Below are 18,193 nucleotides of genomic sequence, written 5' to 3'. Positions count from 1 at the left end.
GAGTGAGGTATTTCAAGTCCTAAAAGAAAACAACCTTCAACCTAGACTGATGTATCCTGCAAAACTCTCTTTCAAAATGGATGGGGAAGTAAGATACTTCCATGACAAAGAACACCAGAGAGTCTTCGTGAACACCAAACCAGCACTACAAGGAATTCTAAACAATATCCTAGAAAAAGACAATGACGGTCACAACACCATGAAGCCCAACAGACCAAATCAGATAGGCAAGGCAAGAAACTGAAAGGAGAGGGGGAAAAATTAAAAAGAGTCAACAAAAGAACAATAACATGACAATAATATGTCAGTATATATCAATTATAACCATCAATGTCAATGGCCTCAATTCACCAATCAAGAGAAACAGAATGGCAGAATGGATTAAGAAGCAAAATCCAAAAATATGTTATATAGGAGAAACACACCTCAGGAGCCCAGAAAAAAGCAGGGGTAGCAATCTTATTTGCAGACAAAGTAATTTTCAAACCGAAACTGATCAAGAGAGACAAAGAAGGCCACTATATCCATGTAAAAGGAACAATTCAAGAGGAAGAGATGACAATCATAAACATATAGGCACCAAATATTAATGCCCCTAACTAAATAAAACAAATATTAAGGAACATGAAAAACCAAATAAGCACTAATACAATTGTAGTGGGGGATCTAAATACCCCACCATCACAAATAGACAGATCATCTAGGCAGAAAATCAACAACGAAATACTAGAACTCAACCAAGCTTTTGAACGCATGGACTTAAGAGACATCTATAGAGTGTTCCACCCCACAAAATCAGAACATACATTCTTTTCAGCTGCACATGGTTCATTCTCCAAAATAGACCACATACTACCTCACAGAAGAGGTCTGAATAAATGCAAAAGAATCAAGGTTATCCCCTGTATATTATCAGATCATAGTGCAATCATGCTGGAGATCAATAGCATAAGAAACCGTAGGAACTTCGCAAACACATGGAAATTGAACAACACTCTCCTGAACAATCAATGGGACACAGAGGAAATTAAAAAATTAGACAGTTTTTACCAATAAATGAAAATGCCAATACAACATACAGGAATCTATGGGACACAATGAAAGCAGTTCTACATGGAAAATTCATAGCACTGAATGCCCACACTAGGAAAACAGAGCAAGCTCAAATAAACAACCTAACGATGAATCTTAGACACCTAGAAAAACAAGAGCAAGAAAAACCCAAAGCTTGAACAAGAGAGGAAATTATAAAGATTAGAGCAGAAATCAAAGCAATGGAAACTAAGAAAATGACACAAAAAATAAATGAATCAAAGAGTTGGTTTTTTGAAAGAATAAATAAAATCGATAAACCCTTAGCTAACCTCATCAAAAAAAGGAAAGAAAAGGCTCAGATCCATGCAATTAGGAAAGAAAAGGTGAAGTTACAACAGATCCAACAGAAATCCAGAGGATAGTCAATACCTACTTTGAGGACCTGTACTCTAACAAAGTGGAAAACACAGAAGAAATGGACAGATTTTTAGATACTTATGAATTACCAAAGTTGAACAAAGAAGATAAAAACATTTTAAACACCCCAATTGCAATCAGTGAAACTGAAAATGAAATTAAAAATTAACCAACAAAGAAAAGCCCAGGTCCTGTGGATACACTGCTGAATTTTACAAGACATTTAGGAAAGAACTACTGCCTTTACTCTTCAAACTTTTCAATGAAATTGAAAGGAAAGCAATACTTCCAAATTCATTCCTGGAAGCAAGCATCACTTTGATTCCCAAACCAGGGAAAGATGCAACTAAAAAAGAAAACTACAGGCCAATCTCCTTAATGAATATAAATGCAAAAATCCTTAATAAGATACTAGCAAACAGAATTCAGAGCATCATCAAGAAGATCATACATCCTGACCAAGTCGGATTTATACCAGGGATGCAGGGATGGTTCAACATAGTAAGTCAATAAATGTAATACACTATATTAACAGAGTCAAGGACAAAAAACATATGATCCTCTCAATATATGTAGAAAAAGCATTTGACAAAATTCAACACCCACTCATGATAAAAACCCTGCAAAAAATTGGAATACATGGTCTATATCTCAGTTTAATAAAGGCTATCTATGAAAAGCCAACAGCCAACATCATATTAAATGGCCAAAAACTGAAAACCTTCACGTTAAAATCAGGAGCAAGACAAGGATGCCCACTATCACCACTCCTCTTTGATATAGTTCTGGAAACATTAGCCATAGCAATTAGACAAGAGAAAGAAATTAAAACAATAAAGATAGGAAAGGAAGAAGTTAAACTGTCATTATTTGCTGACGATATGATACTCTACATTGAAGACCCAAAAAAACTCCACCAAAAGACTTCTAGACTTAATTGACACTTTTAGCAGAGTAGCTGGATACAAGGTCAACACCCAAAAATCAAAAGCCTTCTTGTACACAAATAATAGACTCACTGAAAGAGAAATGAAGGAAACAATTCCTTTCACAATAGCATCCAAAAAAATGAAGTATCTAGGAATCAATCTAACAAAAGAAGCAAAAGACCTCTACACTGAAAGCTACAGCACTCTGAAAAAAGAGATCAAAGAGGATATAAGAAAATGGAAAGATATCCCCTGCTCCTGCATAAGAAAAATCAACATAGTGAAAATGGCCATACTACCAAAACTGCTATACAGATTCAATGCAATGCCAATTGAAATTCCAACACTATATTTCACAGAACTAGAAAAAAGAATCCAAAAATTCATTTGGAACCCTAAGAGACCTAGAATAGCAAAAGCCATCCTAGGCAACAGACACGTGGCAGTGAGTATAACAATTCCCAATTTGAAGCTATACAAAAAGCCACTGTGATAAAAACAGCATGGTACTGGCAAAGAAACAGACCTGAGGATCAGTGGAACAGACTGGAAGACACAAAAACAACTCCAGATGCACTCAGCTACCTCATCTCTGACAAAGGAGCTGACCATCCTCAGTGGAGGAAAGATAGCCTCTTTAATAAATGGTGTTGGAAAAACTGGATCTAAACCTGCCAAAGATTAAAACTAGACCCTTATCTTTCACCATGCACTAAAGTAAAATCCAAGTGGATTAAAAATCTAAATATTAAAACAGAAACACTAAATTTTCTGGAAGATAAGTTAGGCAGAACTCTTGAAGACACTGGCATAGGAAAAGACTTTATGAACAAATCCTCAGTAGCATGGGAACTAACAGAAAGATTCAACAACTGGGATCTCATCTTATTAAAAAGCTTCTGCACTGCAAAAGAAACCATCAAAAGAACTAAGAGACAACCTACAATGTGAGAAAAAATTTTTACCAGCTGCTCCTTAGACAAAGGACTATTATCCAGAATATATAAAGAACTCGAAACGATCAGCCCCCACAAATATAAAGACCCAATTCTAAAATGGCCATTGAAATGAATGGACATTTCTCAGACAAAGAAGTTAAAACAGCAAGTAAATATATGATAGTGTTCCACATCACTGGTCATTCAAGAGATGCAGATGAAAACAACACTGAGATTCCACCTCACCCCACAAAGAATGGCTGCTATCAAGAAATCAAACAATAACAAATGTTGGCGGGGTTGTGGGGAGAAAGGAACCCTTCTCCATTGTTGATGGTAATGCAGACTGGTGCAATCACTATGGAAATCAATATGGAGATACCTCAAAGAGCTAGGACTAGAGGTTCCCATTTGACCCAGTCATCCCTCTGCTGGGTATCTTTCCAAAAGAATTAAAAGAATCATATCACAGAGATATATGTGCACCTATGTTTATAGCGGCACAGTTTATAATAGCTAGAACTTAGAAACAGCCCATTTGCCCATCAGTTGGAAACTGGATAAAGAAGATGTGGTTTTTCTATACAATGGAATACTACTCAGCCATAAAGAAGGAGAAATTAGATTCATTCATAGGAAAATGGATACATATCGAGGATATACTCCTAAGTGAAATAAATAAGTCACACATGTGTAAATACCAAATAGTTTCTATGGTGTGAATAAACTATAATAGTGTATAAGATCCTAATGATACAATGGACAATGTGAAATAGGAAGAAAGGGGCAAAAGGTGTAGGGAAAGTGGGAAGGGTAGGGGAAAGCTAATAAGGGAAAAAAAATATGAGAAAATGAAAAAATGGAAATGGAGTGTGTGTAAAGGGGAGGAGGGAGTGAAGGGAGGGCAGGGACAAGGGGAAAAAATGAGAATCAAGACCTGTCATGTAAAGGTACAAGATCCCAATGATGAATGTAAATGTACTGTATACCTAAAATGTACCAATAAACTCAATGAGGAAAAAAAGATAAAAAAAGTTCAGGAGACGGGTAGTGATAATGACTCACAATATGAATGTACTTAATACTACTGAACTATATACTTAATCATGGTTAAGATGGAAAATGCTATGTTATATATATTTTATTGCAATAAAAAATTCAAAAAAATAAATTTTTAAGAGAGACTAAAGATACCCATCAATCAACTGTAATATGCAAAACTAACTCAGACAGTGATTCAAAAGACACTGGATAAGGCTGGGGATTTAGTTCAGTGTTCCACCACCCGCCTAGCAAGCACAAGGTCCCAAGTTCGATCCCCAGTACCAAAAAAAAAGACAATGGATATTTAATGATATTATAGAATTGTTAATTTTTTAGGTCTGATGATGATATTACCACAATATTTTCAAAAAGAATACTTATCTTTTAGGGTTACATGTAAAAATATTTACAGATAAAAATGAGGAAGAGGAGGACTTATAATTAAGTTAGTCAAACATAATGCAAACGGTACTACTTCATAACTGGACAAAAAATGAATACTTAAGACTAGCAATTATATTCAATATTTTGCAAGCCATATATCTGATGAAGCCAATTATTTTCTGTGCTGTGGATCAAACCCAGAGCACTCTACAACTGAACCACATACTCAGCCATCCATTTCTTCAATCATTCATTCATTCATTCAGTCCTTCCCTGACTGTTTTTTTCTTTTGTTTCCTTTTTTGAGGCACAGTCTTGCTAAGCTGTCCAAGTGAGAATCACATTTGTAATTCTGCCTCAGCCTTCCTCAGTGCTGGGATTTTAGGCATGAGTCACCAGCTTTAAGGGGTTGATGTCTAAAATTTATAAGGGACTCCAACTCAATAACAAAAAATTTCAGAGCGGACAAAGACTTGAGTAGATATATCTCCCAAGGAAGACATACAAATGGCCAACAGGTACATGAAAAGATGATCAAAATCATTATCAAGAAAATACAAATCAAAACCCCACTGAGAATTCCCTTCACATCTGTTAGGGTGCCTACTTTTTTTTTAATGTGTTGGTGAGGATATAAAGAAACTGGAACTCTTGTACACTGTTCTGAAGAATGAAAAATGGGGTTGCAACTGTGGAAAGCAGTATGGAGGTTCCTCAAAAAAATTAAAAATAGAATTGGCATATGATCCAGCAATCCCATTTCTGTCTGTATACCCACAAGAACGACAATCTGGATCTTGCAGAGATATCTGCACTCCACCCCATGTTGACCACAGTACTACTTACAGAAGCCAAAGCTTGGAAACATCCATGTCTTTGCAAAGATGAGTAACAACATCTAGTATATACATTTGACAGAATACTATTCAGCCTTTAAAAAGAAAACCCTTCCATTTATGACAATATGAATCTGGATGACATTATTCTAGGTAAAACAAACCAGACACAGAATAAATACTGCATAATACCACTTATGTTAGGCACCTGTGAAAGTTAAATTCACAGAAGCAGAGAACACAATAGTGGTTGTCAGGACACAGGGGCAGGGGAAATGGAGAGCTGTTCAGTGAGTCTAAGGCTTCCATGCTAGATGAGTAAATTCTAGAGATCTGCTCTACAACAGTTAACATCTGCCTACAGATAACATACAAGTACAGCATGGCACACCTCAACATTTAAGAAGGTAGATCTCATGTTACATGTTCTTGACACCACGCACAAGCACACACACACACACACACACACACACACACACACACACACACTCACACCCCTCAAAGGGACTTAAAACAGCTTTGGGAGATGTTGGATATGTTTATTACCATAATGGTGGTGATGAAGGCATCACAGATATTTGCAAATCTCCAAATCCATCAAATTATAAAATTAAATGTATGCAGTTATTCAACTTTACTGCAATACACTTGGTTTTAAAAAAAAAAAGACTAGCAAGCACAGAAATTTGGTAGATGGCAGGAGGAAGCATAATAGGCAATTTTCTTGTTTTACTGATTTCTAAGAGTAGAACTTGTGTATATTAAAAAAACACAATCAGGCCAGGGATTTAGCTCAGTGGTTCTATCACCTGCCTTGCAAGTGCAAGGTCCCAAGTTCAATCCTGGGTACCAAAAAAAAAAAAGAAAAACACATACAATCACTACCATACAACTACACAATCATACTAACAGACATTTATCTCATAGATAAGAAAACTGATGTTCATATAAAAACCTGTCCACAAATGTTTATAGCAGCCCTTTGTGTGTGCATGGTAGTGAGGACTGAATCCAGGGAATGCTCTTACATCCCGGCTGGCCTCAAAATTCAGTTCCTCTTGCCTCAGCTTCTCAACTAGCTGGGATTGCAGGTGTGCACCACACCCCACCCCATAGTTTTCCTCCTGAGAGCCCCGAACTGGAAATAACCCAAATGTTCTTCTGCAGGTGGCTAAACTGTGGCTATAATGGACTGAACTGTGTCCTTCCAAAATTAAAATGTTGAAGCCCTAATCCCCAAGATGACTATATTTGGAAACAGGACCTATAAGGAGGTAATAAAGGTTAAATGGTGTCATATGGTGGGAATTTAATCCAATAGGATATGTGTCCTTATAAAAGGAAGACACCAGAGATCTCTCTCACTCCACCAGTGTACAGATGAAAGGCTACTGAAGGACAGAAGACCCCCCAAAAAAAGGTCTCATCAGAAACCAATCCTGTTGGTATACTGATATTGGGCTTTGAGCCTCAAGAACAATAAGTAAATTAATTTCTGTTCTTCTAGCCATCTAGTCTGCGGTATTTTGTTATGGTAGTCCTACCAGACTTACACAGTGATACAGCCATACCATGCAATGCTACTCAGCAAAAAAGAAAAACAAATGATAGCTATGCAAAACTTGATGAATCTCCAGGGAATTATGTTGACTGAAAAAAAGTCAACCCCAAAAGGTTACTCCTGGTACAGAAAACAAGCTTACCTAAAGCTTTAAATTAATAATATGTATTAGGAATGCAGTGCAGTTCACGGCAAACAATCTGGACCTTGATATCCAGACATCCCAGAAGCTGATCCCACCTACCTTACCCCATATGTAACATGCACAAGTGCTTTAACCTCTCAGGACCTCAGTTTCTTCTCATATAATAGTTTAACTCACACCACTTCCTGCTTGTGAGGATTAAATAAATCAAATCAAGACAAATCTAGCACCATACCCAGAACAAAAAGAACTAGAAACTTTCATTTCCTCCCCGCCTTCTGCTACAGGCTTTCCCACACAACATCTGCCTTATGATCCCCCCTTTTAATCAGAACTGTAAAAAAAGCAAGGACCCTTCTAAACACTCCTTGAACAAGGTCTTTCTCCTAAAGCTCAGTTGCTTCTTCTTATATGCCCATTTAGGAAACAAAGGCAAAATGATCACCTGTAGCAGCTAATGCATGCCTCAGTCCAGCGGCAACACAAACAACCTTCTCTGTCAGGAGCTGTCAAAAAAAAAAAAAAATTCAGATCTCAGCATCATCCATCTAGAAAATTTCACGTACTTTATGCCCAATATGATGCAGAATGGTCTTCACAATGTCTGACTGTGTAAAAGTCCCCTGTCGAAGAGCATGGTTGTACACATCTATAATCCCATGTACTTGGGAGACTGAGGCAGGAGGATCCCAAGTTCCAGGCCAGCCTGGGCAACTTAGTGAGACCATGTTTCAAAATTTAAAAAATAGAAAGAGATGGAGATGGAGCTCAGTGCTCCCTTGGTTTAAATCCAGTACTGAAAAAAATAATAAGTAATTATAAATACATAAAGCCCTGCCCCCAACATTTCTACCCATAAATACATCGTAGAAGTAGAAAATTCCTAAAAGGAAAAAACAAATCTTTTAAAAATACCATCTCACAATGCCCCTCATGGCTGGGAGGGATCTTCAAGGTTATCCAGTCCAGGGCTACTAAATGTTTTGAAAAAGGGCCAGGTAGTAAATATTTCAGACTTTATAGGATGTATGGCTTCTGTTACACAACTCAGCTCTGACACCATAGCACAGAAACAGCTAGTGTGTACAAACATGAATAAGCATGGCTGTATTCCAATAAAGCTTTACTTACTGGCAGCTCTTGTTTACCCAATCCTGATCTAGTCAAGTCCCTGTCCAATGCAAGACCCTCCTAAGCAACACTACCAGGGTCCACCCCAGCCTGCCACACTGCCCTCCAGGAACATGGGCTCGACACCTCCCCAGGTGCCTGTTCCATCTCTGAACAATTCCATTTATCCCTTTAGGTGGAGCCAAACCCATCTGCCTGCAGCTTCTGACAACACTTTCCAAATATTTGAAGACAGTTGTCATGTCCTCTCTAAGACATCTTGTGGTGGTTTTAAAAATAGGTCCTTGAATTCTTTGATACTACTCCCTTTGAGATGTGCAGCTTAGCTCCCCTCCTCTGTGTGGGCTGGACTTAGTGACATACTTTTAATGAAAAGAACAAGGACGCAATGAGTGACTCAGAGACGAGGTGATAAAATGCGGAGCTCCCTGCCTTAAATCACTCCTGGGGGAAGCCAGAGCCACGTGTGAACAAACCCAGAGGGCCCCACATGGCAAGGAATGGGACCTCTTGCCAAGAGCCACATAAGAGAACCTAAAAATGGGTCCGCAGCCTAGATGAGCCCGCGAGCTCACACACAGACCCAGGTGCGACCTCATGAAAGACCAGCTCAGCCATTTCTTGATTCCTGCCCCACAGAAACAAACAGATGTTTGATGTTTAAAGCTGCTATATTTGGTGGCAATAGATAACTAATGCAGATACTTTCTTTAGGTCAAATAGTCCCAGTTCAATCACCCATTACTAGCTTTCAAATTCTCCCTCCCTCCTGGTTTCTGTCCTCTAAAGATGCTTGATCTCTCCCCTTTAAAGGAACAATATATATGCATCAGTCACTGCACCCATGGGGCTTTGTCACATCTGCTTAGTTAGTCACAGGTTCACAGTATCTTTCTAAACTTTAAAACCCTCAAGAGAAAGGCCTGAGTCTTATTTACTTTTATGCCCAGGGCCTAATCCCCAAGTCTACAACAGAATTAACACCCCCGACGCAGTCTGACCATCACAAAGAACAGAGCTCCAGACTTTTGTCTTCTGAAGCTGTACAGTGGAGTCCCCAGTCACTTTAGGGTTTGACAAGATCTTCCTATTTGACCTTGAACATGGTGTCTTTTAAATGTACTTTCTTTCATCTCTCTTTTGTTTTTTCTAAAATTAACTGAAGGTCTTGACATGTGGACTCAGTCTTTTTGAATACCACTCATCTCTATCTCTTCCTCTCCATAGCCACTGCCGTTGCTTTAGTCTGGACCACAGTCATTTCCTGTCTGGATTGTTAGCAAGTTTCCTAAGTAGTATTTCTTTAATCCACCCTCCAAATTACCCTACCTGGCCCCGCCCTAACATGCTGTTCTTCACATTGTGCGTATGACAACCCAAGTGCCTGCCTCCCCACCAGCCTCACGCTGGCACTTCTGCCTCTTGCTTACACTAAACTGCTTATAGTGTCCCAAACCTGTTTTACGTTTCTGTACCTTTGTGAGCACAGGCTTCTTTGAGAGCAACATTCTAAGCATTGTTCCTTCTGCCTTCTCTCTTCTTACAACAACTTTGAACTTCCTCTCAACCCAAGCCAAGTAAACCTTTACTCAACTTTTAAGACTTGGCTTAGATTCTCATCCAACCTTCTCCTGGATAAGAGTTCACTCCTCCCTCTTTTCAGCTACCTATGCATCTATCATAGTTCTAACATGGCATCACATTCAAGTATTTATTGATCGATCATGCACTACTAAACTATAAGACTCCCAAATGGAAGACAGGTTTTCTTCACCTGTGTCCCTGCTGCCTAAACACAGTGCCTACACACAATAACTACCATTAACTCAATGAGTTTCTATTCTGTTTCACTTTGGTACATTCCTCCCATTGTTACAAGGGATACATTATAGCCTGTCAAAATGTTTTTATTTACTGAGTCTATCATCCAACATATTTTAACCATTGTTCCATTCTGTCTTAATGATATGAATTATAATTAAGGTAAATTAATTATAACATATGCAGGTTCTTACAAGACCATCTACTTGCAGTTATTACTATTGTGATCACTTACAAACATAGTTCCGATTATTACTAATTTTAGAATTGTAAGATGTCACTAATGTCCTTATGAGATGTATTATTATCTTTATAGTTCACAAAGCCTTAGCATGTGTACGAGGACTAACAGAGGTATTTCCACTCATAATATCAATCCCCACCAAACTAACTTTTCCCAACTCAAATTCACTACCCCATGGGTTTTCAGGGACCTAGCAACCTGTGAGGATAGCGACAATGGCCTGGAAACACTTTAATAGGATATAGGCAAGTCAAATATTAAATGTACTCACCTCGATGGCCTGGGGAATCACACATCTTTGAGGCCCATGAGGAACACCTAACTGGCCAAAGGAGTTAGATCCACAAGACAGAACTTGACCATTTTCTGCAAAATACAAGGAAATTGCAAATCTAAGAAATAAGACATCTGTGGCCAAAGGAGAAGCGGCACAAAGGGGATGAGAGGAGGTAGTAGAGATCCTGTGCACTTAGCCCATGTTCCTACTTATTTCTCTAGGAATAGAAGTGGGCACTAGGCTTCAATATAAATCATTACACACCATTAGTGGCAGATTATCTGTGCAGAACACTTAGCTCAGTGCTGAGTATTGAGATGGAAAGACACTTTTTCCCCACTTTTCATGTTTGTATGTGACAAAACTTCCATTCTTACAACACTCCAGGCCTTTCTCCTTGCCTTTCGCCACACTCACAGCTTTCTAGGAAACAAGGAGTCAGGTAACCAAAGGGTGAGTTTGGGAGAATACCTTCCTCTCAGGTATTCTGGGCTGATAGACAGCAAGGATTTCCCTATGGAGAAGTTCTCTAGAGTTCAGAGGGAAATTCTAGACCAGAGAAGTTTTAGAACCACTTGGCTTCATAATTAACCCCGTCCTCCAACTTAGTCTTATCTGTAAAAAGCTGACAGTCCTCAGTTGGTCCTCAGCTCTGATAATCTGTATCTTTCTCACAATCAGTTCCAGATGTAGGCAGGAATCATAGTGTTATCTACTGAGTCCTTACAATCCCAACACAGGCCAGCAGTAAGCACTTCATAAATGACAGCTACCATTCAAATTCTACATGGCTAAAGACTTCCTTTAGTGGTTTGAATCTAAGTCCTTGCACATACTAGACAAGTGCTCTACCACAGAGCTACATCCCAGCCTCTGTTTAGATTCTAATAATTGCTATTAAATTCAAAACATATTATGGAAGCCATCTGCAGAAGAGAAATGGTAACATCTGAGCAGAATTTTAAAGCTGGATAAAAGTTCATGAGATAGATAAAGAGAGGCTGGGCCAGACAGAGAAAAGCTTACACTGTTTGGTGTTACTAGGAAGCGAAGTATAAGGAGCGTGGAGAATAAGAGACAGGCAACAGAGAGAGGTGAATAGTTCTAGAAGGTATAGGCTAAAAATATTGGGATTTCAGCTATACATGTGAGACTCCACAGGGGCTTGGGGCAGGAGGGGGCCATGGTCAGAAAATGTCTGTGCCAGAGAACTGTGATAAAGAAGCCAAGTCAGAAACCACAGATGATCTTTTAAATCCAAAATGGACAGCTTCAGAGGGCAAAGCCAAATTAGTCAAAACTGATTCAAAGAAAAAGTTAACTGACAAAGTAACTACTCCGAGCTGCTCACAGAGCATTATTCTATTAACCCTTTAATCATTACCTTTATATTCTACTGTTACCTGGCTTCACAAAGATTAAAAAGTTCTGTCCAGCTAAAACTTCCTGCTCCTGATATATGAGGCTGGGGGCATTGCTCAGTGGTAGAACACTTGCCTAGCACATTCTTGATCCTCAGTAGTAAAGAAGAAAAAAAAATACCCATCCCTCAGTGGGGAAAAATCCCTCCTTTCTGTGGAAACCCCTACTTCTCATTCTTCCCTATCACAGTCCCCCTTGATGGCCCAAACTGGTACTCCTGGCCAGCTAGCCCAGCCCACACCTACCATGAACTTTAAGAATGGGAAGCAGTCACCAAAGATGATCTAGTGCTTTCCTTAGTCTCTAGCAGAAGTTTTTCAGTCTCATCCTGATCTCCTTTGATGCTGAAACTCTCTCTGTAAAATGTGTCCTGCAACGTTCCTAGACCAGAGAGAACACTGTGCATGTGCTCGAAACATGAAAAGGCTTTACTTTAATCAGGAGTCACCACCACTGTGTTGCTCTTACCCAAAGCCTTTGTAATGACAAAGATTTACCCAGGAGTGAACTTGCCTGTGAGTATAATGGTAAAATCCCAGCCACAGGCTACCTGCTGGATGGGACAGCCACCAAGGGATTTGCAGAGGGTAAAACACAGAACATCCTCCGTGTGACCAAGTCCCAACTGCCCATCTTTGTTCAAGCCACAAACAAAAAGGCCTCCTCCATCTGCAAAATGCAAAGATTCGGGTGAAAGTGCAAATGGGAAATCACAACTGTCAAAGTGACCAAAGGGTTTTCATTAATTATTTGAAGTCAGAGATGAGTGTTTATCACCCAAGTTAATGTTAGCAATCTATGTATATTAATGTGTTCTAAAGCCAAATGACACAGGCTCACGGGCCTAAAACCTAATATCTAAATAGAAACTCTAAGCCTTGGAGCAGGGGGAAAGGGGGAAGGCTAATCGATTACCAAATGGCACACCTACTATAACAAAAAAGCTAGTATTTATTCAACACTGAAATGTGCCAGGTACTAAGAACTTTATGTGCAAGGCCAAATACTTATCCTTTAGGTAGAGTATCTATGGCCAACAAGACTTTTAAAGGCCCATGAAAATGACTTCATTTTAAATTTTTTAAAGTGAAAAAAAAAAAATAAGGTAGTTAAAAATGTATATATAGTACTAAATCCAGCCTGGGATATATTCATCTTTACAGAACCACAGTTGTAAAGTAATTGTTACCTTACAGAGGAAGGGGTCCATGAAAAGTGCCAAGGACTCGAGAAAGTCATAATGCAGCCCTGTGAACCCACTGGTTCTCCTCATCAACCATTATTATCCCCACATAGAATGGACCCTCAAATTACAACTGGCCTGATACACAAACAACTTGGCTTATGAGTGGAATTTTTGTTTTAACTTATGACCAAAGTCTTGAATTATGATGCAAATGCCAGCCACTTATGCTTCCACGTGGTCTCAGATATAGATTTATCCCTTAAAGAGTTCTAGAAGGAACATTACAATATCCTTTCCTGTGTGGAGTTAATTGAGAAATCCTGGGCCAATGTCTAAGGACACTGACATCTGTCTGTATACAGGAGAGAGACTTTGAAGGCTGTGTAGAGGAACCTGAGCCTTCACTGACCAACTTGAGTTACAACCAGCCCTCCTGAACAAATTGAGTTTATAACAGACGAGGAACTGATTGGCACAGAAAGACTATCTGCCCAAGGCCACACAGCTAACAAATGACTGAACCAGGATTTGAACTCAGGCAGTTTAATCCCAGAGCTCATGTTTTTAACTAGGTGCAGTATGCCTTCCTTTGCAACACCATTACACTCAGAGTACTTGGGTACTATCCTAGGTACCAGGAGGGAAGAATAAAGAAACTACAGTGTTCTTGCTCCCAATGAATATTCAATCTAATTGCAAATACTTCTAACTCAGATGTGAAAGTTAAATACCAATATATGGTATGAATATGATATGTATTCTAACGCTGCCACTAATCTGCATATGACCTTAAGCAATCGATGTTCCTCTCTAAGACTCATTTGAATAATGTGGGGATTGTAGGGTGGCCTAGGTCTCTTGAAGTCTTCCTAACTCTTAAAATCTAAAATTCTCTAATGGTAATTTGGCTATTTCCAAAAGGGTTTTCCTTTGCAAAATTCAAAAGGCTGAAATATGGTAATTTAACATCCTAAAGGAAAATGTCTAAATAAGAAAGTAAGTGGCTATCAACTTTTGAAGGAAATTACCCATGACAACTGTAGAATGTCCCCCTCCTCCTGTGATCTTCCTCACACACGCAGGTTTACAGAAGTCAGTCAGTTGCTGGGGCAAAAGCACATCTTCCTTATGTCCAAGGCCAAGTTGCCCATAGCTATTTGCACCCTAGGGAAAAAATAAGTAAAAGTGAAAAAATGTGAGAGCCAAAACTGTCAATATCTACTTACTTGTCCCAATTTCCCTCACCCTGATATACTCTCTGAGTCTACAACAGATGCAATTCTATACTTACTCTTAAGAGGTTGTTACAGGCAACCTACATTTAGATGTCAGACCCATGCTCAGAATACCATAATTTCTATTTAAGAGGAATCCTTTGAAACTAGAATGTATCCAGTGATATTTGATATTTCTCACCTCTCCTTTCCAATGTTCCCACCCCCACAAACTGCCTTTGGGAGATAGCACAGCGATTCCTTCTGATAAAAGCCAGTTACCCAGGCTTCTGATAAAAGCTCAGTAGTAAAGCGCTTGCCTAGCATGCGCCCAAAGCCCTGGGTTCAATCCCCAGCACCACTATAGAGCTCTAATAAGTAAAGTAGTTTGAAACTGTCACAATTATTTTTAAAAACCCAACTACCTACCGAAGTTAAGGGGGAAAAATGAGTGGGGAACAGAAACAAAGTGGGCAGGCATCACTTTGGAGCTAGTTCTTGTGCCTTCTTCCCACACGCTCACAGAGAAAACTGGCAATGACTTTCCATAATCAAATTTAGCTAAGGATTTTGTGCCCTCAAGCAAAGTGCACCATTATTTCATTTGTGCATTGAAAGAGGTTGGCAGTGATCTCCAAGGGCCTTTCCAAGTACAATGTTTGATGAATCCAAGATTCCACACGGTGAAATTCCTCTAAGAGAACACATCTTCCTTGGTAGGCAATATTCCTACTGTTATTATGCAATAAACGTCCATAATATCTACTCTTAAATCAAGACTCAGAATTTTATAGATTTTAGAAAAGTAAAAGTATTTTTCATATAATATAGTATATTTCATATATTACTGCTACAAGTCCTGGGGACACCATCCTACAAGCAAAATAGTAATATTTCTGCAGTAAGATATAAATATAATAGTGAACGGTGAACGGAGACTATAAATAGCCTTATATCCAGTCAGTTTTGGGTTTTCAGAGCTTTTTGTATTCACAGATAAAAATAAGAGATTGTAGCCCTGCAAGGAGAATCTTACAAAGAATTTAGAAATTCTCATGATTTTTTTCAAGTGTCTGCTCCCAGCTGGTTTTTCCTGGAGATAAGTGCTAAAAACCTTTGAAGTATATTTGCTTTTGAAGACGCCTAAATGAGGAAAAGTGATTTACAATAACCACAAACAATGCATGCAAAACATACACACTTAATAAACAAAACCCTCCTTCCTCCTATTGTCCATCCTGGACAGAGAGGACACCAAAGGGAAGAATAAGCCACAGCGGGGCACAGATCCCAGAGGCCCTCTGGGCTAATATAAGTTCCAATTACCAAGCTGTGTGCTGGACATTCACCTTTAATCCTCACAACACTAAGGAGAAGGGTAATATGGCTCTCATCTTACAGATGAAGAAACTAAGACTCAGGAAGGGTAACTTCCCATAGTTACATAGCTGGATAGGTAACAAATCAGACGTCTTGCTCCTTTCACTAGACCTTACGGTGTCTACAAGAAAAAGAGAAAAAAAGAATTATATGGTGATCCAGCTCTGAGCTTACCTGGCAGGAGGCCACCTGCATGACCCTACGTAAAACAGCACCCATCCCCTTTTTCCGCTTTATTGCTCTTCATATCACTGTTTGACATTACGGTGTATCTTTGTTACCTGTTTACTTTCTACCTGCCCAACTAGAAAATCAACGCCACGAGGGCAGCAACTTTGTTTTACTATACCTCCTGCATTTGACACGGTGACAGCCCAGAAAAGATGTGCATGTTATCTAAGTGAATATAAGATCCGGAGTTGTCCCTTAGGTAAGGTCAAGTGAGAGACTATTGTGTGGAGTGTACATGCACAGGATTTCTCTGTCAGCTCAAGATCTCTGTGGCTGCCCCCTTACAAGGCTTGCAGGATGTTGAACATCTGAAGGGAAAGTGAGCCATGAGTACTCTGGGGTTCAAATTGCGGTGCCGATTTAACATAGCAAGAGACCCTAAATCCTGGATAAAGCAAGACCCAAAAAAAATTTTTTTTGTGGTACCAGGTATGGAACTCGGGACCTTGAGCTTGCGAGGCAGGCGGCAGAACCACTGAGACAAATCCCCAGACCCAAGACATAATTTTAATATAACCTATTATTATAAATGTATTTATTTGCCTCCCTTCCTTCTAAACAACCCAAACACACACACTCCTAATGAAGGAAATCCCCTTATTATAGACTAAATTGCGTACCCTCAAAAATTTTATATTGGACCCCTAACCTCCAATATCTCATAATATGACTGTATTTGGAGGCAGAGCCTTTAAGGAGGTCTAATTAAGGTTAAATGATGAGGTCAAACTAGTGGGGCCCCAAACCAATGACTGGTCTCATTAGAAGCAAAGATCCTGGGGATGTTCACCCATAAAGAAAAGGCTGCACAAGGCCACAGAAGAAACCAAAACTGCTGACACCATGCTCTTGGATTTCTGGCCTCCAGAGCTATGAGAAAATAACTTTCTGTTGTTCAGCTCCGACAGTCTGTAGTATTCTGTTATGGGTGAACACGCTAATACACACAGGTTACACAGCAGGAAGAACGTACCATTGGGCCTCCCAACACAGCAGCAGGGTGAGTTTCAACAGTATTTCTGTTTCAGTACCTTCGAGGCAACAACTGAAAGGCCTTTTCAGTCAGCTGTTTCCTCTGTCTGCACAGATGTCAGTCTCCTGGCTGGAAAAGACCAGAGTCGCCGCAATTTCCACCCCCAACTCCGTCCCTAGCTCAAGTGCCACCTCTAAGAGCTCAGCCAGCCAGGCCACACTTTTCTGCCAAACTGCAGCCTTACAATCAACAAGTACTGTGCAAGGTGTGTACTGATAATTCATTTTTCAAAAAATAGACAATAAATCCTGATTGTAACGGCATTGTGGGTATTATAGCCTCCCTGAACACAAGGGTTTTCACTCCTGGATCTTTCCCAAACACCTAACACACGACTGGGCACACAGGTATCCATTAATTCATTCTTCAGTCAAAAAAATATTTGCTAGGGACCTGCACTATGGCAGGTGCCGTGAACAGGACCTGCTCAGCACCTACCTTTACGACACTTAGGCTATTGCCAGAGATAGACATTAGGAAATTACACACGTCATTACAATTGTGATACCTACGTGGAAGAGCCACAAGGCACAACATCTGCGTGCTCCAGTGCACGCCTGTCACACACTCCTGTGCACAAAGCCTCCTCTTTCAGACACACGTAAAGATAGTCCTGTTTCTCGCCACGCTAGCGTCAGACCCACACCAGCCCAGACTGTCGCGCCCCCAGCAGATCCAGCTGCAGCAGAGCTGCACCAAATATGCAGGGTCTGCGCCCCGCGCGCTACCACAAGCCGTAGGCCTCAATCCGAAGGACGCTCCTTCCAGCCGGGCGGCGCCGGGGAAGAGCCTCCATCCTCCAAGCCTCGGGAGGCGGGGGCCACAGGTGGCCCCACGAGTTCTGGGACCCAGAAAGCTTCTCACTGTGAGACCTCCGCGCCGTCTTCCCCTCTCTCTCGGAGGAGAGGGCCCCCGCGGAACAGACGCTCTGCCCGGAGCAGGTTCCTCCCGAGAGCCGCAGCCCC

General features: G+C 40.1%; 1 protein-coding gene across 14 annotated transcripts in view; it reads right to left on the bottom strand.

The window, feature by feature from the left end:
• Positions 1 to 18,187, bottom strand: part of Sergef (secretion regulating guanine nucleotide exchange factor) — a 236,139-nt gene extending 217,952 nt beyond the window's left edge. For 9 of the 14 annotated variants that reach the window (XM_033764088.1, XM_033764096.1, XM_033764093.1 and 6 more), the window contains exons 1-6: positions 17,169 to 18,187; positions 15,934 to 16,085; positions 14,399 to 14,534; positions 12,698 to 12,853; positions 10,757 to 10,851; positions 7,735 to 7,795 (exon numbers count right to left, since the gene is read on the bottom strand). In XM_033764088.1, the coding sequence (XP_033619979.1) occupies positions 7,735 to 7,795; positions 10,757 to 10,851; positions 12,698 to 12,853; positions 14,399 to 14,402 (316 nt within the window). In that variant the 5' untranslated portion in view covers positions 14,403 to 14,534; positions 15,934 to 16,085; positions 17,169 to 18,187. Of the gene's footprint in view, positions 1 to 7,734; positions 7,796 to 10,756; positions 10,852 to 12,697; positions 12,854 to 14,398; positions 14,535 to 15,910; positions 16,086 to 17,168 lie in introns of all 14 variants that reach the window. The other 5 variants (XM_033764091.1, XM_033764092.1, XM_033764089.1 and 2 more) reach the window with 5 other exon arrangements.
• Between the last annotated feature and the right edge of the window lie 6 nt (positions 18,188 to 18,193).

The sequence above is a fragment of the Fukomys damarensis genome, unplaced genomic scaffold, assembly GCF_012274545.1.
Source record: "Fukomys damarensis isolate Sample0158 unplaced genomic scaffold, DMR_v1.0_HiC HiC_scaffold_16, whole genome shotgun sequence".
NCBI classification, from domain to species: domain Eukaryota; kingdom Metazoa; phylum Chordata; class Mammalia; order Rodentia; family Bathyergidae; genus Fukomys; species Fukomys damarensis.
Note: the sequence above shows the minus strand (reverse complement) of the source record. Positions and strands in the feature narration are given on the sequence as shown.